The 22,689-nt window shown below is 49.1% G+C and overlaps 2 protein-coding genes across 2 annotated transcripts; one reads left to right on the top strand and one right to left on the bottom strand.

The window, feature by feature from the left end:
• Positions 1-5,502: 5,502 nt before the first annotated feature.
• LOC117006912 (transcription factor HES-5-like) lies at positions 5,503-7,305 on the bottom strand. The gene is made up of 3 exons (XM_033079667.1): positions 7,191-7,305; positions 6,731-6,914; positions 5,503-6,555 (listed from the first exon to the last, which is right to left on the bottom strand). Exons 1-3 carry the CDS (start codon positions 7,254-7,256, stop codon positions 6,290-6,292), a joined length of 516 nt encoding a protein of 171 aa, XP_032935558.1. The 5' UTR covers positions 7,257-7,305; the 3' UTR covers positions 5,503-6,289.
• Positions 7,306-18,078: 10,773 nt separating this feature from the next.
• Positions 18,079-19,672, top strand: LOC117006908 (transcription factor HES-5-like). Its single transcript, XM_033079658.1, has 3 exons — positions 18,079-18,171; positions 18,316-18,496; positions 18,625-19,672. Exons 1-3 carry the CDS (start codon positions 18,109-18,111, stop codon positions 18,864-18,866), a joined length of 486 nt encoding a protein of 161 aa, XP_032935549.1. The 5' UTR covers positions 18,079-18,108; the 3' UTR covers positions 18,867-19,672.
• The last annotated feature ends 3,017 nt before the right edge of the window (positions 19,673-22,689 follow it).

Here is a 22,689-nt window from a genome sequence, read left to right as displayed (position 1 = left end):
TAACTCACCCTGTTCTTCCTTCCCTCCGGGCCATGGCATGTCCAGGGAGAGAGCATCGTTATCCCAAGGGCAGCTTTCAGCTCCGAGTGGGGAAGGGAGCCGCGATCCGCTCTATTTATACCCAGGGCCCGCATTACCAAAGTCTGGGTCCGGAGCGACTCGGAGTTTCCCACAGTCGCCAGCCAATCCATGCGTGGCCGGGACAAAGGGAAAGCATCCATTACAGCATGGCAAATTGACTGTGAATTGCCTGGGGATAATACCCCGCTCCCAAAGGAGCAGGTGGGCTGGGGGGTGTGGGACACAATGGGGTTTGGCATCGCGGCGCTGGGCAGGGAACGTGGGAAAGCGTTCGCCGTCATTATCATCCAGCTCCTGCCTGATGTTGGGAACGTCAACATCTCAATGTGCTGCCTTTTCCCAGGCTGTGCTGAAATTAAGCACAGAAGACTGATCCCAGGAAGAGATAATGCTCTGCGCCCCGAAGAGAGGTTGAAAAGGGAAAGATGCAGAATTAGAGGGACTAAACCCTTTCATTGACATTAAACCGTGCTTAGATGAATACAGTACCAGATAATTTTCAGGCAACGAGAGACTAAAATCGAGGGAAGAGCCCTTCAAACAGTTAGCTTGAAATATTTTCCTCTCTATTGTTTAAAATCCCGCTGTAAGTTATACCCAGAGCTCTTCCTTACTTTTGTTTGGGTAATCTGGGCTTTCCTACGGCAGCCCGTGACATGTAATGATTGTGATGTCTTTCCCAAACATGTCCTGTTTAATTTCATGCCACTTTGTAAATGCCTCGCTGTTCCTGAGTCTCCACCTAAATATATTTCCCATTTACAGACAAGTGAGAGGGAGTGAAAAGTCAATTCTTGCTCAATATTGTGATGTATTATCCCCTTTGCAGGAGGCAGTACAGGTGTGAGACCCTCCTGTGACATTGCTCAGTCCTGGGACTTCTCACCTCTGTGCCACAGGTAATGAAGGAGAAAGGACCAGACAAGATGCTGGATTGGAGCTGCCTTGTAGCAATATTTAAATTTTTTTTCCAGGGTGTTTTATGCTGTCAGCTCAGGTCTGCTGCCCCCTCCCAGCACAACCCAGTACAAACCCAGCCCTGTTTAGGCTCTGTCAGTCAGGCATGGGAGGCCTCACCCAGTTCTTGAATATCTGTTTTTTACAACTACAACGCTGATGATAAACCCTGCTTATTTCTTGTGTCTGCCTTTCAAAATCAGACAGGAAACCTCTAATTTCCCTATCAGTGCAGGCAGCCAGTTCCATCTGCCCTCAGCATCCCTCTCAGGGCCAAATTTGTGTCTTTGGATACCTGGATAGCAAAGTGTCCCAGCACACAGTGAATAAAAGGATAGAATTCTGCAAAATATGACCCTGTGATCTGTTATTAACCTGAAGACTTTAAACCCTTTTCCACTGCCTGGATCCTCGTGGATTTCCATAAGCCAGCTCTATTCCCTTCCCAGCCCAAAGACACTTTATGTTTAGATGGATCACTTAGAGTACAACAATTTTAATTCTTGATGGCTGTCAAAAACTATAACTGAACAGGGACCACGAGTCCCATTCAAAATCAGCTGGCTGAATTATTTTGTCAGCTTGTAATCTGCATTTCAGTATAAATACACATCATAATCAGTATTCCTTGGGGCTGGGGCTAACCCTGTGCTGTTGCTGCAGAGGGAAGTGAAGCTCGGGATTTTTTGGATCACGAGGGATGGAGGGACAGCAGGTCCGTATGGGAAGGAGGATGCTGGCAGCACCCGCGGCCACGGAGAGAGGGGAGGGAAGCTCTGACCCAATTCTCAGCCCTGGAAATATGAAATGAGCGGTTTTAAATAATGCCACGCTGTCCCCAGCACAATGCCCCGGCCTCCAAAGGGCTAAACCAGCTCGCACTGATTTAAGCCTGATCCTTTCCTTGAAGGGCCGGGCAGATGGTGCCGCAGGCTCCCCGGGACCCTCCCAGGCACACTTCTTTTGTGGGCGGTTTAACACCGTGAATGGGAAATGCTGGGAGCTGTGGGCTCGCACCATCTGATGGTGAAGCAGGCACCCTGCCCCACTGCCAGCCCTGTGCTCCCAAACCCCCTGGGAAAGGGATCACAAATCTTCCATTCCCCTGCCTCATCCACCCTCTGTGTGCTGCAAATATTCCCCCTGGTTGGTTTGGTTATGAAGACCTCAAAACTGAATGGCAGCAGCATTTCCCATCTGATGGTTGTGGATAATAAATTGTCTAGACTTGGGCTGTCCCTATGGTATATTCTTTATGGAGTGCAGAAAGGATTTCAGTAAGGAAAAATCTTCCTCTGCTGTAGGAAGTCCATTTAGTCTTTGTTAGAAGTCTGTAATTAGTTAGCTCCTTTTGGTCTTTTTTTAAAAATTCCACTGTTAGTGGAGCAGCCTGTCCCCCTAAAACATGTTTGTGATCCAAATCCTTGTCCCTGTGCTTCATGTCCTTGGGAGGAATTTGTGCCTTGGACAGTTGCTGCAGAGGCAGAAATTAGGCTGTCTGAGACTCAGAGAAATGATTTTCCCTGGTTTGGGAATGAAGCATCAAAAGACAAATACCCAAAATTGCCAAACGGAGTTGACTGAACAATGGGACACAATAATTCCCTTTCTTGGAGGAGATTGTGAGATCTGGAGATGCTGTGGGCAGAGGCTGCTCCTCTGTAAATCCCATCAAATCCTGAGCTGCACCATGAAGATGTTTCCAAAATTCTCAGCCTGCCAGGGGCTGTCCTGTCTGTTCTTGTAGCCCTGGCTTTCCCCACGTTCATCATCTCCAACTGGAGCTGCTCCTGGTGACCTGAGCTGTGATGGGAACCAGTGGGAATGCTATGAGTTAAGGAACAGCCACAGGGGATCCAGGAAAGGATCCAGCCACCCCAAACCTGTCATTATGGGTTGGTGTCCACGACAATCCATAAATCAGAGCAGCTGGAGGTTCTCCACCCTGAGGAATTGCTGCTGGGCCTTTCTGCTCCTGGTTTATGGGCGGTGGTTTCAGCCCAGGTGTAGATTTACTCAGACACAGCTTGCACAAAAGCTGCTACTGCTTGTAATACCAATTTCTTAGCCCACCTGATCCATAATTTTCCGTGGAGAGGAACTCAGTGTGCTGCAATGGAGCAACAGGTGTGGAGGAGGGTGGAAACCCAGAATTTCCTTGTCTGTCACACAGATTTCAAAAGCAGTGCCCTGTGCCTGTGCTTCGAAGACTTGCATCAATTTTAGAGCATTTTTATTTTAGACCATTTCCCACATTCATGCCAGCCTGTCTCCCAGATGCCATTGATGGCGTTTTTAAAGAAATAATTACGATTTTAAATGTTTTTTTTTTTTTCCTTCCCCGTGCCTTCCTTAAATGGTTTAAAATCTTTCTGACAACCCCTCTTGAGACACCTATTTAGTGTCAAAGAGCATAACGTTCCCAAGTTTTAAAAGGACCTTGGCATAATACTGATCGATCAATGTGCTCCTTGGGAAAATAGCTCTCCAGATGGTCCATCGGGACAGGAATTGCTGGTCGCCACAATGAGGAGCCAAAAAGCGTCACTAATGTGGGCTGTTGTGAGGCACGCTTCCTTTGTGAGCCTCTGAATGCCCTAAATAGGGAAGAAAGTGTGGGAAACTCCGAGAAACTCAGGCCCACACTCTGAGGTTAATAGGGGCTTTGTTGGAGAGTATTCCTGAGCTGTGGGATCAGCATAATAAACAACATCTTCCCTAAGGGTGGGAATGTGTTGGGAGCAGGGGACAGTCACCCCAGGGGCCGGAGGAGCCCTAAGAAGCTTTGCGCTCAATTATGAGAAGTGATAATAATTAATAAATTGTAAACATAACCTTTGCTGTGCGGGGGCCGGGCAGGCCGGAGGTCTGGCTTTTAGCTCGGGGTAATTGGTAAATTAAAGCCCAGAGGGGCAAGGATGTGCTTGATGAAAAGCAGAAGGGCAGCACTTGCACCACGGTGGATCTGACTCCTCGGAGCTTTTCCAGTGGGGTTTGGTCCCTTCCCACTGCCCAGGGAGGAGGCATTCATTTTTTTCTGCCCCTTACACTCTTTTTTTACAAAACCTGCCAGCTGTGACCCTCCAGGTTTCCTTGGGTGAAATCCCACCCCCAGAAGAGCAGCAGCGTGTTCTGTGCCACGTGTGGCTCTGGTCCCAGCAGTGCACATCAGGCTGGGGCAGCTTTGGGGCACATGGCACTCCAGCTGAGCCTGAGCTCCCCCAAACCCCCCTAATTACTCGATTTAAAACCCCACAGGCATGGACAACAGCTGGAGCTTTGCTGGGATTCAGAAGTCTATGCTAATTGATAAGGACAAGTTGAGCACAGCGAGGTTGATGTGACTTCTTCAAGCTCGCTAAACAACCGCAAAACTTAAAAATATCTCTTGTGAATTATTTAGCAGTTCATTAGGAAGAACAAATCTGGAGTGCTGGTAGGGACCTGTACCAAACCCTGCACTGGCAGAGAGGTGAAGAGCACTCAACCAAAAGATCCATGGCCCAAAATGAGGCAGAGCAGCACATCCCTGACACGGCTCTTTGGTTTTTGGGGCCTTTCTCTGTGGTTAACAGAGGATTCCACCACAAACCAAACTAGGACTGGGCAGGTTCAGTGCTGGATGCAGTTTGATCTGTCAGCTGAACAGGTCTCAGGTTGCTCTGTGCTTTTGACAAGATCAGGTATTCAGTGTTTCCTTTTGTCCTGTGTGCTTGAAATGCAGCTTTTCAAGGCTCCTCTCCCAGGGAATCTGAGGAAAGTTGGATTGTTGACCAAATGTGCCCAAATTAGTGAATTACTGTGGTTAAATAATAGTTTTGTGATGTGATTATTTGTGGAGATTTAGTTGGAAGAGAAGGTAAAATAAAAGGAAATAATTTAGGAGAGGAAATGCTTCCCCAGTCTCTCCTATCTAATTATACTTTTAGCCATATGTGGGCTAATTTCATGTCAGTAAAGGGAGCCTAACAGAATTTGTGCCATAAAATTAAGACAGCAAAAATTAGTTCACCTCATTGCAGGTAGTTTCAAAGATCCCCAAGCTGAGGCAGGTGCCAAACTCTTTGGAAGTTATTGGGAAATTTGCACAATACTCCCTCCCAAACAGACAGAAAGCACAAGGCTGATCTCAGCCTGGTGGAAAAATTAGTGGGGGAAATGAAGTGGCTGTGGAACGAGTGATTTGTTGGAGGCTGAATAGGTTGCTGTTAAATCTGAAAGGTTGACACTTCTCAGCACCTCGCTTCAATTTCACTTCCATTCTGATTTTTGATAATTTTTCCAGAGGTTGCTCCCTTACGGGATCTGAAATCCTGTTCTGCCAAAGGGATTTCACAGATTTAATTCATGTATTGGAGTGAAGGGCTCAGAACTGACACCTCCTGATGGTTTCTCCACCACAGGAGAGTCTGCATGCACCCAGTCCAGCAGTGTCAGCCCTTTTAATCATTCCAAAGCAGAGCATTAATGACTAAAACCACTTTTATTTTATTGTACAGTGAAGACACACAAGTTGAACATCACACAGGATGAATACATCACAACTTTATAAAAGCTTTTTAAGCTCCTTAGCATGCTCAGTGAATGATTATAAAGTACTTCTTGCCTCCCTTCCTCCCCCTTTTCCTTAAGGTATAGCAGAGGTATTTCCTTTACAAAAGGCACCAATTATCCCTCAAATGAGAGCAGCACAAAGTGACATGAAGAGAATTGTCCCTAGAGCTCTCTGTGATCATCACAACTTTCTGTAAGAAGGATACTAAAAATAGCAGAGGAGCTTCAGAAGAATCAGCATTTCTTAATAACATCTTTCACTCAAAAGGGAAAGGCTCAATCCTCTCTTTATGATACAAAATACATTCTCTTCTTGAGGAAGGTCAATACATTATCTAGAGACAATGGAGCACTTGAACCTGTGACCCAGGCAGTCAGCAGAAAGATTTCCACTGACAGCCACCGGCTCAGCAGCCTGTGATGGAAACCAAAGGGCATTTGCTCTCTAAATCACCACAGAACTCGGTCCTGTCTTTGGCCAGGAGCCACCAATAAAAGCAACAAATTTGCTGCAAGATACACCCACAGTCCTTCACTATGAAGGGAAACCACCCAGCGACCCTCATTTCTGGTGACAGAAAAACAATAACCCTCCTCCCACCTTTGGAAAGCAATGTTTCCTACTTCAAAGAGGAACTAAAAAACCACAGGTCCCTCTAGTTTTTGTAGCAAAACGTGGGAATAAAGTTCAGCAGGTCTACCAAGGTCTCCAGATGGTCGGAGCAGCAGCCACGCTCTTCTGGGCAGGCTGTTTTCTGGGAAACACACAGGGAGAAAGGCTGGGGCCACGCAGAGCTGCAGAGTATGAGACATCTGCACCCAGCTGAGCCTTGCAGAAGTGCTTGATGAGCTGGACCTGGGTCTCCTTCTTGGGCTCGTAGTAGGACAGAAAGTGCATTGCTTCCTTGAGGCACCGCAGGTACCCGCTGTTAAAGTCCTGCTCTGGGTTCTTGTGGATGAATGCTGAAAGAGAAAGAAAAGCAAACACAGCAGGTTAAAATCATGACCAAAACATGGGGCAGTGATGATTTGTGCAGTGACTTTGATGTGCCTGGGGAGCTCCAGCTCCTGCTCGCCCTGGGGTGCCTGGGAGGGCACAGCCCTGGGTCCAGGCGTGCAACACCTGCCCTGCACTCACTTTTTTGGTCCTGCAGCTGGCTCTGCTGCTTCAGGTAGCTGACAGCCACTTCCAGGATGTCGGCTTTCTCCAGCTTGGAGTTGGGCTGGTGCCTCTGGAACTCCTTCTCCAGGAGCATTTTCAGCTGCTCGATGCTGCTGTTAATCCGGTCCCGGCGCATTTTCTCCACCACCGGCTTCCTCAGCTGGGAGAGACGGAGCAGCTGGTCAGGGATGCTGTGAGACCTGACGCCATTTCCCTCTGATGCCCTGCTACACCCATATTCAAAAATGCTCTTTTATTTGGCAGGAGAGCTGTGTGATGCTGCCTACCCATTCCCCACTCATTTTAATTTTTAAAAAAATCTGTACAACCCCTCTTATCTCTCTTTAACATATTTGCTTTCCCCCTCTTCTCCCATGTTATATTTATTTGCTAGAGGCAGGCCAGCCTTTCCAATGCCCTCCGGGGCTCTACTCACTTTATTCTTTTCCTTTGGCAGCAGCTTCTCCTCCACGTGGATCATGAGAGCATTGCTGGGAGCCATTCCGAGCGCTCAGCCCTGGGCACAGACCCCAGGCAGCTGCTGTGCCGAGCGTCAGGCGATGCTTTGGCAGCTCCCAAGTGCCTCTATTTATACCCGGGGAGCCGGGGCAGATACGTGAGTGTCGGGATCGCCGGTGTTTCCCACAGCCCCGCAGCCAATCCAGCCCCGCAGCGGGACAATAGAGGAAGCATCCATTAGTGCATGGTACATTGATTGCCAATGCCCCGGGGAGAATAACCTTCTGCCCACGCTGCTGGTGGAGTGTGCGGCGTGGGGAGCTGGGAAAGCGCGGATTCTCCAGCTGGTTGGGCTGGGATCAATGGCATTCCCCAGGCTCCGCATGTGCCAGGCTCGGTGGTGGCGTGGAGGAGGCACGCTTTTGGGGGAAAGCTGGGAAAGGGAGGGCAGCCCTGCCAGGGTTCAAATCAACAGCCTCAGGGACATCTCTGCCCTTCCCAGAGCCTGGGGAAGCTCTGTCTGTGTGTGTGTGTCCATCCAGTCATCGCACTTTAATGGGTGACCCGAAGTGTGACCACAGGTTTCTTTGCAGGACATTTCTAAATGGCTGTTGGATCAACAATGAGAATGACTAGAGAATTGTACCCCTCTTTCGCTCTTCCCCACAACACACCAGGGTCTGTGAGCCTGCTGCCCCACTGTCCCCACTAAGGACAGCCCACACCTCCCAGCAGAGCTGGGCCATGCACAGTCACCCCTGTAACTCCTGCTTTTCCTTTTTCTCATCTATCTCTTCCATACAGGCTTTTTCAGGTTAAGATCTGCTAGAGGATAGCACGAGGCTCAACCCAAAATCCTGGGAAGCCTTGGGAAACCAGAGGTGGGCCATGAATGGGATTTAGCAGCAGAGGTCCCCAGCAGGGAGGTCGGTTCTGCTTCTTGCTGAGGTTTCAGGTATGCTGGGTTCTGACCTGTCCTCGCTGCAGCCTGGCCCTGGTGAGTGTTCTGAATGTCAGATATCAGACACCATGTACCTGTCTGGCTGTGTAACCCTCAGCATGTCATCCCCACTCCATTTTTTAAATCTGGAAAATGTGCTGCTTGCTTGTATCTGCATGGAAATGCCAGGATGAATTAACCAACCATTTCTTTTGTGATAAAGGCAAGAAAAAGAACGAAGCTGTCAGGGCACTGGAGGTCAGTTCTGATTTTGTGTTGTGAGTAAAAATATCTGCTTGGGTATAACCTTTGAGGCAGCACCAAAAGTAACCCAGAAGCTACCTGGGGAAAGCAGTGCTGCATCCTGCCAGGTGTGGGTCCAGCTTGAGGTGTGCTCCTCCTCCGAGCATCTGGGCATGGCAAGCCAGGAGGGAAGTGTGTAGTGAGGTAAGAAACCAAAGAATTTCTGGCTTGGAAATGCTGCAATGAAGCCCGAGGGTTTCGGGCAGTTGACAGGAAGGAGGGAGGTGTCACTGCAATGGGCAGGACGTGGGACTCATTGTAGCAGCCTGAATGGACTCAGCTCTTTGTGAAGGGCAGATGTTGTCCTCGGAGCCCTTTATTCCCTGCGTTGTGGGAAAGCCAGGAGACAAGACATCTCATGAGCACTTTGAAGCAGTCAAAGGATTATGATACAAAATAAGACACAGCTCAGAGACCATGCCCCAGCTTCTGCCAGCTTTAATGAGGTGTGGTCTGTTTTCCTGTGTTCTCTGGCTGGCCTTCCTCCAGGAGCTGGGATCTCGAGTTATCCCTTTCCTAGCAGGGCAGCCTGGACCTTGCAGCCAGGAGCTGACAGGTAGGAATGGACCAAGCTGGTTGAAGACTCTTCAGTGTCAAAAACCATCTTTTTCCCAACTCCTGAGAAGCCCTGACCTTTATTGCTGTATTAGAACTGATAGCCAGATGGTCTTTTGGGAGTTGGATTCTTTCCCTTTAAATCATTCAGGCTCAAGCACCGTCACTAATGTCGGGAGGAGTTGCAAGGCACACTTCTATTGTCCCGGCAAGAAATGTTATCAATGGGGGAAGAGTATGGGAAAGGCAGAGAAATCCAAACCCACACAGCCTGGCGCTAATAACCCCTTTGTGGAGCTGGGCTTCTGTTGGGGCACCATGAACTCTGTGGCTTTTTCAGAGAAATGGGCACGTTTCAGCATCCAGGGGCTTCTCCTGCATCCGTGTGACAAGGGGCAGGGACATCAGTTCATGCAGTGGTGGCTGCAGGAATGCTGAGCTGAGCTGAGGTTATCCTGGGGCTCTGCTTTGCTCTTCTGGGAAATGGGGGAGTGGTGCTGAGCTCTTCCACAGAGCTCTCTTGGAACTGGGAGCTGACCTGTGCCTGTGGAGGGAGGCAGGGACAGGGCTCATGTGGCCCTTGTGCTCTTCTGGCATCACCTGGGAGCATCTCAGGGAGCAGAGAGGAGGAGCAGCAGCACTGGGGATGCTGAGAGAGCCTCTTCTCCCTGTCTTACAGAGGGGTTTCCTCTCTCCCTGTCTGTTTGAAGCAGTGCTGGGAAAGCTTTTTTACCCTGGGGAAAGGAGGAGGTCAGGGTGAAGCCAGCTCTGATCTCAGTTTAATGGGGAATGTGCTGTGCCAGTGTCCCAGGAAAACACACCTGAGTGGGAAATAACTATGTCTGAGTGCTATTTAAAATTATGAACCTGGTAAACTGCTGGGTCTGTATGTCACTGCTGGACCTGATCTAATGGCTGAGATTCACAGATTTCAGCACCACAAATCCCTGCAGTGTTAGCACACCCCTTCATCACCCTCATGTTCTCACCACTTCTTCCCAGCAGGTTCTTGGCCAGGGTATGAAAAGACAGGGAACCTGTTTGAGGTGAGCCCTAATGACCCTGTGACAGTTCTTAATTGAGGAGCCACTGCTTCCTGTGGTGTCTCAGATGAAGATCCCTTCTTCCAACCCCAACCCTGCCCCTAACCCCAACCCTAACCCTAATCCTGCCTGTCCTGCTCTGCTCAGGATCTTTCAGTGACATGACATTCTACACAGAAAACAGTATAAAAATCATTTGGCTGGAAGGCAATATATAAAGAAATAACCACATAAAACTTGTTAGTCAGGACTGGCTTCTGTTCCCACAGGGAAATCATAAATCTGCATGTGAACCAGTGGAGTGGGAGTCGAGGGAAATCTGCCTCTTCCAGGGGAAAAGGTTATGTTGTTATTAGACCTATTGTATGAAATATTCCATTAAATGTCATTAACATGGCATTATCTTGCCTCCTTGAGACATCAGAGCCCACTCAAAAAGGGGTCTTAATACTGTAAAGTACATTCTTCACAGATTTAACCTTTTTTAATTAGTTTTTGTTCAAGACCAGAATGTTTAATATGCTGCCATTCCCAGGTGCAAGAGTGAAGGAAAGTGGACTTTGATCATTAAGAAACATCTGAGACAACTTGATCTGCATTTTTAGGGTTGTTAGAGGCAAAAGCAATTTCTATAGCTGCTTGTGTGGTGACCTCCAAGTAGTCATGCCCCAATGACACAGCCCTTCTACAGTGTGTATCACAAATAATTAAAAATTAAGGAGAATTTATTATTTTTCTGCCCAGCTGAAATTCCCACAAGTCACCTCTTGGCATATTCAAGAGTGCACAAGAGGGATTTATTATTTCCTGGTATATTGACTCTGAAAGGTCTGGGGATTACAGCTGCTTTGCACATGAATAGCTGGAGTGTGTTGTACAAAAGGCATGGGCTGTGGGATAATGGGGTTGGATGTGGGAAAGCGCTGACCCTGGGGGAGAGCAGGCTGGTGCCTGATGGCAGGAATCAATTATGTCTCAAAGGAACACATTGCCCTGGGAGCAGGCTTGGCGGGAGCCACCATGTTCTGTGTTTATCACCCTCCTCCTTCCAAACCCGGATCAACACCCACGGGATGGGTCCTGTCCTTCTGCTCCTTCCCTGGGGCTCGTGGCACTCAGTGCTGACTTACCTGGGGTTTTGGAAATGCTGCTGATCTCCCAGCTCTGGGATGGGGCTGAGGGGTCTCCCACGTGCTGCCAGCTGGGTTTGAGGTTTCTCCTGAGTGTCCTGGATGGTGCTGAGCTCACTGGGAGCTCCCTGAAAATCCTCTGGAATTCCCCATCAATCACCTCCCCTGCCCTGGCCAAGGACTCCTGTCACTGACAATGCACTGAGGGCAGCAAACAGAAGCTGCTGGGTTCATGCACTTCCCTCATTGTTTGGTTTTGGTTGGTTTTTTGGGAGGCACTGGCATTCAGCTCTGACAATGGGATCTGCACCTCTGTGGGTCTGACAGTGCTGCCAGCCTTTCAAATGTCAAAATCTGGGCTTTGAGGAATGAAGAAACAGGCTGAACATCCCAGATGTTTGACAAAAACAATTTAATGTTTCTAATAAAAATAAAAGCATTTTGATGGATTTTTTAAAAAAAATATGTGTTTATTTTTTCTGAGCATTTGGACTTTGGATGGACAAAATTAATTTTCTCTCTTTATAGAATTATGAGGCTTGGATATGAAGTCCTGCTGAAGGCCCTAAGTATTATGAGTGTCCTGATAAAAATCCCAGGAATCAGCAACAGTGCTGCCAAGACTTTGGCAGGGAGCAGGTATCCTGCAGAGCAGGTTGGGAATAGGGAATGTGGCTCCTGAGCTCTGGCCCCAGCACACACTTACTGTCATTAACAGGAGGGGAATGGTGTGTCCATGGCAGACAGGAGGGCAGGCACCTCTCCCCTGACAGGAGCAGCAATTAATCCCATCTGCATGGGGCAGATATTTAATCACTCAGAGGCCAGTGAGGGCAGTGGTGGGAGATAAGAGCCCCAGGTTTCCTGGGCGTCCCCTGAGCCTTGTTTGATTGTCCCTGCCTTGGGAACAAGTCTGTAACCTGAAGCTGACTCCAGTGGATTGCTCCCCTTCCCTTGAGCTCAGCCTGAGTTTTGAGGTGAGTTTTGGGGTGTAAGCTCTCACTGGAATCCATTTTTTTGTGCTTGGCATCATCAGTCACCAGCTGCAGAGCACAATGGATGTGTCTGGGAAAGGTGGCCTGAGGCTCCTGTGAGGTGCTGCCCTGCCAGGCAGGTGGGTTTGGGAGACATTTTTGTCACGCTCAGCTGGCAGCAGAATGTAGAGATGGTGTCCAATAAAAGGTTTTTTCAGGAGGTGGATAACCTGGTCCTGAGCCAGGCAAAGGACTGGCACACACAAGAGCAGCCAGGCCATGGGTGCCCCCATCTCCATCCACAGGCCAAGACATGCTGTCAAATTCCCTCATCCCTCAGGGGTCCATGGAATTCAGGGCACACTGCATCCCCTCCCTGAGGAGCTCCAATCCCAGGATAACCATACCTGCAGGGAAGCAGCTGAACAGAATTCCATGGTGCTGACAGACAGACGTGCTCAGGGACTAAGCACAGCTGCAGGTCTGCAGGAGTAAGAACAAGCAAATGAAAAATTCATTTACTTTCTGGAGAGATGGAGTTATTTTGGTTTGATTGGGGCATCTTCTTTTTTCAGCCATTTCATGGGCTTAGAAAAATAATACTAAATATCATTCTGAAACCCCACTGCTGAACTAGAGGGCAAAGAAGAACTTTGGTATCTGCTTATCTGGGTGGTGCATGGCTGTGAGTGTGGTCCAGCCTGGAAATCCAAGTCCTCCCACAAGCAAACGAGCTGGCCGAGCTGGCCCCATTCAGAGATGCCAAAGCTAATTAAAACAAAAGCGGGTGCTGAGCATTTTTGCAAACCAGATGTCTCAAAGAGCCTCTTGGCCATAGAAACCTGCGACCTGTAGGCTGTTTGAAATCTTGAAATCTTGGTTTTCTCCTCTCAGCCTCATTTTCCCGCCTTTGTAAAACACTGCTAATAATACATCCTCACCCACAGAGGAGGTCGCTGAGAATTCATTAGCTGGTATTTGTAAAGCACTTTGAAAATGCAAAGCCAGTGCATTATTCCTACTCTTCTGGATGCTTTCCATGTTATTAAAATCAGGATTTCAGAAAGGCTTATCTGGGATCAAAACAGCATCCCAAACTTGAAAGGAAGCAAGACTGTTAAACCATCAACTGTCGCCTCCCCCTCCAGCCAGATGTTAAGCCCTAAAGAACTGAAGTGGCACAAGGAATTACTTTCCCAAGTTCCCCCAGCTGGGCTGACAGGCCTTGATCAATGGTTTTCTCCACGGTGAGGGCTATGCAGATGGTCTGCCCAGAGCAAGGTTTCTGTGGAGTACAAAAGGAAGTCAAACACCATTTCTAATTCAGCTTGTAGCATGGCACACTTCCTTTATCCTGTGCCTGAATGCCCTGAATGGGAGAGCGGTGTGGGAAACTGGAGGGAACTCCACACTCACCACGGCTGCGGGGCTCTGAGACACCCCTGTCCTCAAACCACATCTGCCTGTGACAGGCAGGGGGGGAAAGGAGTGACAGATCGAAAAATCAGATTATAAAACCTGCATGGAGGGAAAGTAAGCCACGAGGAAAAAGGAAAAAAAAAAATGGGGAAGGAAGCTGTGCAGGCAGATAGAAATTGCACCAGCCAAGCAGTATGAGAGGGAAGGACAGTGAGGAAATGCAGGGGAGGGTTGGGAGGCAATGACAAGAAAAGGAGCTGCAGAGCAGAGCCCTGCTCATCCACCTGTCAGGCCAAAGCCAATCGTCCCACTGGAGGTGGCAGAGGTGGATTAGATTGCACTGGGAATTCTGAGCCACATCTCCTGTTTGCCTCTTTACTCCTCAGTCTGTGCAATATGTCCCAGGAAATGCAGCAACTCCTGTGAACCACGAGAATTTTGTACGACCCATGTGGAGTTATGGGAGCTGAGCCTGGCTTGTAAGAAAATTCAGTTTTCTTAAAAGCTAGGCAGATGAAAGAAATGGGAAACAACAGACCCAATTCTCGTTTTGGTACTCAGCAGCAGGAAATTCAAATTTTGATTAGATTTTGATAAATTCTGAGGTAGTCATGAAGATCATTTGTATTTACACATTTACAGAGATCAGGAATAGCTCCAGAGGTAGGAAATCCGCAGAGCAAATCTTGGAGTCCAAATTCTCTGTTGGCCTCAGTGTGGATCCCAATAAGACCCTTGGGATTGGACCCATTTTATTTTCCAACTCAGGACGCTCTGCAGGACTCAGGACTGACTAAATATCCAACATTTTGCTGCCTTTCCTGCTCCCAGTTCATCTCTGGCTCCCCTTTCTGAATGACTTACTAACACATGGCTGTGGAAGTCTGTGTACTCCAGAATAAGACCCTTGGGATTGGACCCATTTTATTTTCCACCTCAGGACGCTCTGCAGGACTTGGGACTGACTAAATATTCCACATTTTGCTGCCTTTCCTGCTCCCAGTTCATCTGTGGCCCTGCTCCCCTTTCTGAATGACTTACTAACACACGGCTGTGGAAGTTTGTGCACTCCAGAGTTTCCCACACCATTCCTTAACCATATTCCCTCCTGCCACAAAGGAAGTGTGCCCGACTACAAACCACATTAGCAACGGTGCTTGGCTCTGCTTTGTGTTCAGTGGGAAACCCTGCTCCCAAAAGGCCATCTGGGCAGCAGGGACTGGGAGGGAAGCAGTGGGAGCAGGGAGCATCCCTCCAGACTTGGGAAAGCAGCAGCATCCTTCAGGTTTTCTAAAGGGGTAACATCTGGCAGGGATTCTGGGGCAAAGCTGTTGTTGATGTCCTGTTTCAAACATCCAGATCCAGTGTTTTGAGGTCTTAATGAGCTTTCTGTTCAGTAGTGTGTGTGTTTGGAGTAGGAGATGTGTAATTCCAATTTATTCTTCTTAGTGTAAAGTCCACAGGTTCTTCGGACTTCATAATAGAGAGGAATTTTTGTTACCACTTTCTTTAGGGTTTCCAGCCAAAGAAGAGCATCTATTTTGGGTAATTGAGCATTTATTTTGAGTAAATCTTCCAACTCAGTGAGTAACTGGCTAATTCTTCCCCTCAGAGCTTGTGCAACCAAAGAGAAAATAAAAAAAAAAACTGTTTTAAATACCAGTTTTTATTTCCAATTCTTTAAAATTTATGTGTGACACAGAGTGAGGATGTAGGAACCTCAATGGATTTCCCATCTAGGGAATAATACATTGAATATTGTAATTCTTATTATCACACCCAGTTTAAGTGTGTAGGGCTTCCAGCCTTGCCAGCAAAAGTGGAATGCTACAGAAGATTATTTTGCATTCAGCCTCCTCGGGTGCAGTCTCTGGGTCAGTTTGGATGCTGGTGGAGAGGAAATTCTGAGCACTGCTCTTGACTGAGAGCACAACCACTCCCAAGAGCGAGGAGGGTGAGGTTGGCGTGACTGCTCCCATGGAATTATTGTAATTTTTATCTGGTTGTTGAGTGGAGAATCAGAGGAAAGCAGCAAGAGGGAAACAGCAATTGTCACTATAGCAAAACTGCTCTGCCCATCACAGGACTGGCACTTTTTTTCTTCGTGTGCTCAATTAATGAGCTGGAGAAACGAGTCCCAGCTCTGGAGTTTCTGTTTCAGGGAATCTCCCCGAGAGGGATGCGCAGAGGGCAGGATTGGTTTCAGAGGTGGCGTTACATGGGCTCAGAGATAATCCACAGGCTTTGAGGAGAACATGTGAAACAGTGTCACAAAAGCTTTCCCACAACTTGACATAAAAGACCCGGAGCTCAACAGCTGCTGCTCTGTGCCGAGAGAAGGGAGCCCATTCAGGGCAGCACAATAGCGATGGAAAAGCAGAGCCTGGAAGAGGTCATTGAAGCCTTACCTGGTGCACCAATAATGAGCTGCAGAGTGAGAGAGAAATGTGCCCCCGTGCTCTGGGGGTGTGTGTTCGCATTAAAGGCTGTGTGTGACCACACACACATTAATTCAAAGGTGAGCACACCTACACATATATTGCTGTGAATACAACTGGTGTTTACTCACTACAGTAAGAGCTCCACAAACATAAGCCCTGACATTACTTGATGGATAAGTTGCTGGCAGATCTGGTTCAAGTTTTCCAGCAGGAATCCCTGGCTGTGTTTTTATCAGAGACTGTCAGCTCTCCCAACTGCAGGCACCTCCTGAGCACAAGCTGTGCATCAAACACAGCAACTGGCCCAGGGGAGAATAATGAGGAATCAGGAATTTGATTTCTAATAAGTTTATGAGGATATAAATCTCTTCTGCACCCAATTTTCCTTTAGTTTATAGACCAAATGAAAACAATTAGAGCAAAATGTGTTTTAGGGAGGAAGTAAGAGGCAGCATGTGATACTGAACTGATCCTGAAACAATCCCAAGGCGCTTCTCCACAGGTATTTGTCTTGCAGGTATTTGGAAAGAGAAACATAAAGTGCTTATGACTTGGCTTCAGACTTTTCTAAAGGGTTGCATAAAGTACTGAGGGAAGGGAACAAGGATCAAACCAGAAAATATTTTCAATAATTGCGTGCACTTAAAATTAAATGTTTATATTTGCAGTGAATCAAAGTGGGAAAGCTGTTTTCTGCTTCCCACGGGCAAAGTTGATGCCGGAGGCACCTGTGGGACAGCCACAGGTGGCTCAGTGTGGGAAGCAGGTTAGTGGGTGTGAGGAATTGCTGGCGTGTGCCTTGTGCCTGCTGCAGCGTGTGCCTGGGCACGCTCCCGGGAGCGGCATTACGGGCAGCTGACATCCTCATCCTCATCCTCATCCTCATCCTCATTCTCGTCCTCGTCCTCATCCTCATCCTCCTCATCCTCATCCTCATCCTCATCCTCCTCCTCATCCTCATCCTCCTCCTCCTCCTCCTCCTCCTCATCCTCCTCATTCTCCTCATCCTCATCCTCATCCTCATCCTCATCCTCATCCTCATCCTCATCCTCGTCCTCCTCCTCCTCCTCATCCTCATCCTCCTCATCCTCATCCTCCTCATCCTCATCCTCATCCTCCTCATCCTCATCCTCATCCTCATCCTCATCCTCATCCTCCTCCTCCTCCTCCTCATCCTCATCCTCCTCCTCCTCATCCTCCTCATCCTCATCCTCCTCATCCTCATCCTCATCCTCATCCTCATCCTCATCCTCATCCTCATCCTCATCCTCCTCATCTTCCATCCTCCTCATCCTCATCCTCATCCTCATCCTCATCCTCATCCTCGTCCTCGTCCTCATCCTCATCCTCCTCATCCTCATCCTCCTCCTCATCCTCCTCCTCATCCTCATCCTCCTCCTCCTCCTCATCCTCCTCATCCTCCTCATTCTCCTCATCCTCATCCTCCTCCTCATCCTCCTCCTCATCCTCATCCTCCTCCTCCTCCTCATCCTCCTCATCCTCCTCATTCTCCTCATCCTCATCCTCATCCTCATCCTCATCCTCATCCTCCTCCTCCTCCTCCTCCTCCTCCTCCTCCTCATCCTCCTCATCCTCATCCTCATCCTCCTCCTCCTCATCCTCATCCTCATCCTCATCCTCATCCTCCTCCTCCTCATCTTCCATCCTCCTCATCCTCATCCTCATCCTCATCCTCCTCTTCCTCCCGCCTGTGAGCCCCGGGCTGCCCCTGGAATGCGATTGATCCGCGGCATTAGTCAGCAGCCTTTCCCGTAGCAGGGCAGCTCTTTCCCAGCTCCGGACATGTAACTCCGATCCCAGCCTTTCAGGGAGCACACACTCCCCACCTGCTCATCTGGGAGAAGGTCATTATCCGCGGGCTATTCACCGCCACTGGAGCATGCAAGAATAGCTGCTTCTCCCATTGTGCTGCCCATGGTCCGGATTGGCTGGCGAGTGTGGGAAACGCCACCGAGCCGCAGACCCACACACTCGCCCCGAGCTCGGACAGTATAAATATCCAGGCACACGCAGCTTCCAGCAACACGTTTCTCCTGGATTCCACTCCAAGACCTCTCTGCTCAGGACAGATGGCTCCCAGCACCGTTTTCTTGGAGCCCGACAACCTGCTGACACCAAAAGAGAAAAATAAAGTAAGTGCAGGCACAGCAGAGCGGTTTACACCAGTGAGACCTTGCCTCTCTCTGTTTAGGAGCAGCAGTGGGCAGCAAACAGCCCTGAGGAGTGTCAGGGAGAGGATCCTTTAATAACAGGTCTTTTTTCTTTGCTTTTTACAGCTGAGGAAGCCGGTGGTGGAGAAAATGCGCCGGGACCGGATTAACAGCAGCATTGAGCAGCTGAAAATGCTCCTGGAGAAGGAGTTCCAGAGGCACCAGCCCAACTCCAAGCTGGAGAAAGCTGACATCCTGGAGATGACTGTCAGCTACCTGAAGCAGCAGAGCCAGCTGCAGATGAAGAGTAAGTATTGAGTTTTCTTTCAGTCTCCGTTTTACCGCAAATTTGTGACCGTTGTATGGACCTCAAATCATGAACAGCTGTTCTAAACCATTCTTTCTTCCCTCTCCCTCTTTTCTTCCCTTCTCCAGCTGCAGGATCCTTCCATAAAAGCTCCCAGTTTGACTACAGAGAGGGCTACTCCAGGTGTTTGCAAGAAGCTTTCTATTTCCTCTCTCTCCACAAAGTCCGAACTGAAACACAGACCAAACTTTTAAGCCACTTCCAGAAGAGCCAGACAGCTGCTCCAGAGGTGTCCTTCTCCCCTGGGAATGCCAGTGCCCTGAAACAAGTGTCTCCAAAGGACAGCAGCCCTCTCTGGAGGCCCTGGTAACCTGGGGAGTCCTCACTGCACTGACCCGTGACAGTCCAGAGGAAGGATCTGGCTGCATCTGATAGTCCAGCTCTGATCCTCTCTCCTGTAGGGAATTTTATTTCCCCCCGTGTTTTATTTATGTACGAGAGAATGCCATGCTTTTGACGTTTTTTGGGATCCTCTGGCAAAAGCTGAGGTGTTCTGTTTAGTGTTGAAGTTGTGTAGGCACTGGTGCAGTGCTGCCCGGGCAGGGGCAACGTCTTCAGAATGAAGGAGGGTGTTTGTAAATGTTACAGTTTTGATGGACAGGAATTGCTGTAGGAGATTTTCTCTAATATTCCCAGTAAGAGCCATCAGCTTTGCTCTGGCTTGACTGACAACTCTGGTTGGCTCAGTCACTCCGGAGGATAAATTTATTCCCTTTGGTTTATACACACTTGGTTAAAAAATTACCTTCTGTTTGCTTATCTGTTGTGCAGTATCAAAAAACAGTTTTGGTTTTGGTTTGGATTTCTCCCCCATGGCCCTTCCATAGTCCTGTATATACAGTGTGAGGGATGACCAGGAGTTAGGAAACTATGTGGAATATTTCTACTATTTGATGATTTTTTTCAATTTAGAAAAAGAGTATGTTATTGCTTTATGTTAAAGAAAAGTAGTAGGTAACAGGCTTGATTTGTCAATGTTATACATTCTGGGTGTAAGCTATGCTTTTTTAGCATTTTCATTATAATAATGATTTTTATCTGTATTGAGTGGTTGAATTCCTGGTGGATGGTGTTTCTCCCAGTGCTGGGACTGCCCTATGGCTCACCTGCATACTGTGTATGCGTCTCTGTGTGTGTAGAGAGCAATAAAATGCATTTGTGTGCAACTTCTGTGTGGGTCTCTCCATCTGAAGGATGTGCAGCCACTTGCACCCCTGAGAAAGGTTAAGTCATTCTGAAGAAATGTTAAAGCTCAAGGAACTCTCATTCATGTTTACTCTCTATATTCTCGTTATTCCCACCGTGTAAGTCACCCCAAACCTCAAAGGAGTTCTCCTGTCACACAGATTCCTGCAGAATCCTCAGTCACTGCCCCTCCTGTCCCAAAACCTCTCATCTGAGCAGCAATGTCCTGCACCTGCCCAGAACCTGAGTCCTCCTTCCACACCATTTGCTCACAAAGTTAGCCACCTAAACTGAGTTTTGAGGGTGGGTTTGTGCCAGATTTAGAGGGGTTTCCACCAGAATTTGAGGGGTTGGTTTGTACCAGGTTTTGAGGGCTTGCTTTGCCAGGTTTTGAGGGGTTGGCTTGACAGGATTTGAGGGGTTTGTCAGGCTTTGAGGGGTTTGCCATAATTTGAGTGGTTTGTCAGGCTTTGAAGAGTTTGTCGGGTTTTGAGGGGTTTGCCATAATTTGAGTGGTTTGTCAGGCTTTGAAGAGTTTGTCGGGTTTTGAGGGGTTTGCCATAATTTGAGTGGTTTGTCAGGCTTTGAAGAGTTTGTCGGGTTTTGAGGGGTTTGACACCATTTGAGGAGTTTGTCAGGCTTTGAAGAGTTTGTCAGGTTTTGAGGGGTTTGACACAATTTGAGAGATTTGTCAGGCTTTGAGGAGTTGGTTTCCCAGGATCTCAGGAGTATCTCAGGCTTTGAGGGGCTGCTTGGGCACAATTTGAGGTATTTTACTGACTTTGGGCCTAGCTCTCTCTCTGCCAAGGCCTTCCCCGCTGTGCCCGGTTGGGAGGGCGGGAAGCGCTGAGGGAATCTGAGCGGCACAGTCCGGCAACTTCCCTTTCCCTTTCCCTTTCCCTTTCCCTTTCCCTTTCCCTTTCCCTTTCCCTTTCCCTTTCCCTTTCCCTTTCCCTTTCCCTTTCCCTTTCCCTTTCCCTTTCCCTTCCCCTTCCCCTTCCCCTTCCCCTTCCCCTTCCCCTTCCCCTTCCTCCATGCCTGCTTTTGCTTTCACTGTGGTGTCCTGCAGGGACCCCTGCCGGGACACCATGAGGATGACGAGTGGGGACAACCAGGGACTGTGAAGGAGCAGCCTGGATTGCCATGAGGGTCCCACCTCTGTGGCCTGAAGAAGCCACGTTGGTAGCCATGAGGGAATCACCTTGATGGCTGTGAGGGAACCACCTTGACAGCTGTGAGGGAATGGCCTTGGTGGTGTGAGGGCCCCATCTTGGTGGCCATGAGGGACCTGCCTCGGTGGCATGAGGGAGTGACCTTGGTGGCCATGAGGGAGTGACCTTGGTGGCCATGAAGTAATGACCTCGGTGGCCGTGAAGGACCTACCTCAGTGGCCATGAAGGACCTGCCTCAGTGGCCATGAGGGCCCCACCTCAGTGGCCATGAGGGCCCTGCCTCGGTGGCGTGAGGGAGTGACCTTGGTGGCATGAGGGAACCACTTTGGTGGCCATGAAGGACCTGCCTTGGTGGCCATGAGGGAGTGACCTTGGTGGCCATGAAGGACCTGCCTCAGTGGCCATGAAGGATCTGCCTCAGTGGCCATGAGGGTCCCACCTCAGTGGCCATGAGGGACCTGCCTCGGTGGCATGAGGGAGTGACCTTGGTGGCATGAGGGAACCACTTTGGTGGCCATGAAGGACCTGCCTTGGTGGTCATGAGGGTCCTGCCTCAGTGGCCATGAGGGAATCACCTTGGTGGCCATGAAGGACCCACCTTGGAGGCATGAGGGAATGACCTTGGTGGCATGAAGGACCCATCTCAGTGGCCATGAGGGTCCTGCCTCGGTGGCATGAGGGAATCACCTCAGTGGCCATGAAGGACCTGCCTCATGGACCATGAGGGTCCCACCTCAGTGGCATGAGGGAAGCACCTCTATGGCCATGAAGGACCTGCCTCATGGACCGTGAGGGGAAACCTCAGTTGCTGTGAGGGGAAACCACCTCAGAGGCCATGAGGAACTGGCCTCAGGGACTCGTTTTTTGTGGTGTAACCCAGTCCTTGTGTCCTCACAGAGGTGTTGGTCACGCTGTTGGAGCACTGGCTCTGCCCCCTGGGCACCGAGTGTGATGTAGCCAAGAACATTTGATGCTTTTTACCTGCATGAAAGGCAGAAGTGTGTGAGCTGCTGCCTGTGGTGAAGGGTCTCTGCAGGAATCACTGGGTCACAAAGACTGTGCTGAACTCTCCTTAGCCAGAGGTGCAGAGAGAAATCCTGTGGGCTTCTCCTTACTAGCCACAAACCCCAAGGATAATGTGTGTGAAGTTTGTCCTCTTGGCACCTCCACCACAACCTGCATGTCTGAGACCTGCACCCCACTGCAGGAAGCAACTCTGATTCCTTTTGGGTGAGTGAGGCTGTTGGGTCTGCATTTTGGTCTCTTCCAAACAGCAGCATCCTCCTCCCAGTAAAGCTCTGAGTGTGGAATCCTGTTCCTACTCTTGGCTGAACTCCTCTCTTTATAAGCTCATTGACATGACAAATTTAGTCTGCAACCTCTCATCCATGCATGGGAGGCTCTCAGGGTGTCTCCAGCAGAGCTGGATCTGGAGCCATGGGGAGCAGTACACTACTGGTACCTGGGTTTCAGGTGACACATCCCTTATCTAGAGTAGAACTGGCAGTAGTTTGCTTCTGAGGAGAATAATTTTGCACTTAAAAGCATTAAAGCAAAGAGGTAAGAGCCAGCTCCCACTTGGATTACCCACTAATTCAGGAAGACCCTTGGGGAGGTGAGATGTGAGAAACAGGGCAGCAGTTCCACTGGCAGGTTCTAACACCACAACTCCTTCTTTTCTCACATCACACCTGAGGAGCAGAACACTTCCCCAGCTCTACCTCTGGCAGCAGCCATGGCAATCCTTCTCTCTGTGGTTCTGCTGGCTGCTGCAGC

The sequence above is a fragment of the Catharus ustulatus genome, chromosome 24, assembly GCF_009819885.2.
Source record: "Catharus ustulatus isolate bCatUst1 chromosome 24, bCatUst1.pri.v2, whole genome shotgun sequence".
Classification (NCBI taxonomy): domain Eukaryota; kingdom Metazoa; phylum Chordata; class Aves; order Passeriformes; family Turdidae; genus Catharus; species Catharus ustulatus.
This window is presented reverse-complemented; position numbering and strand designations above follow the sequence as displayed.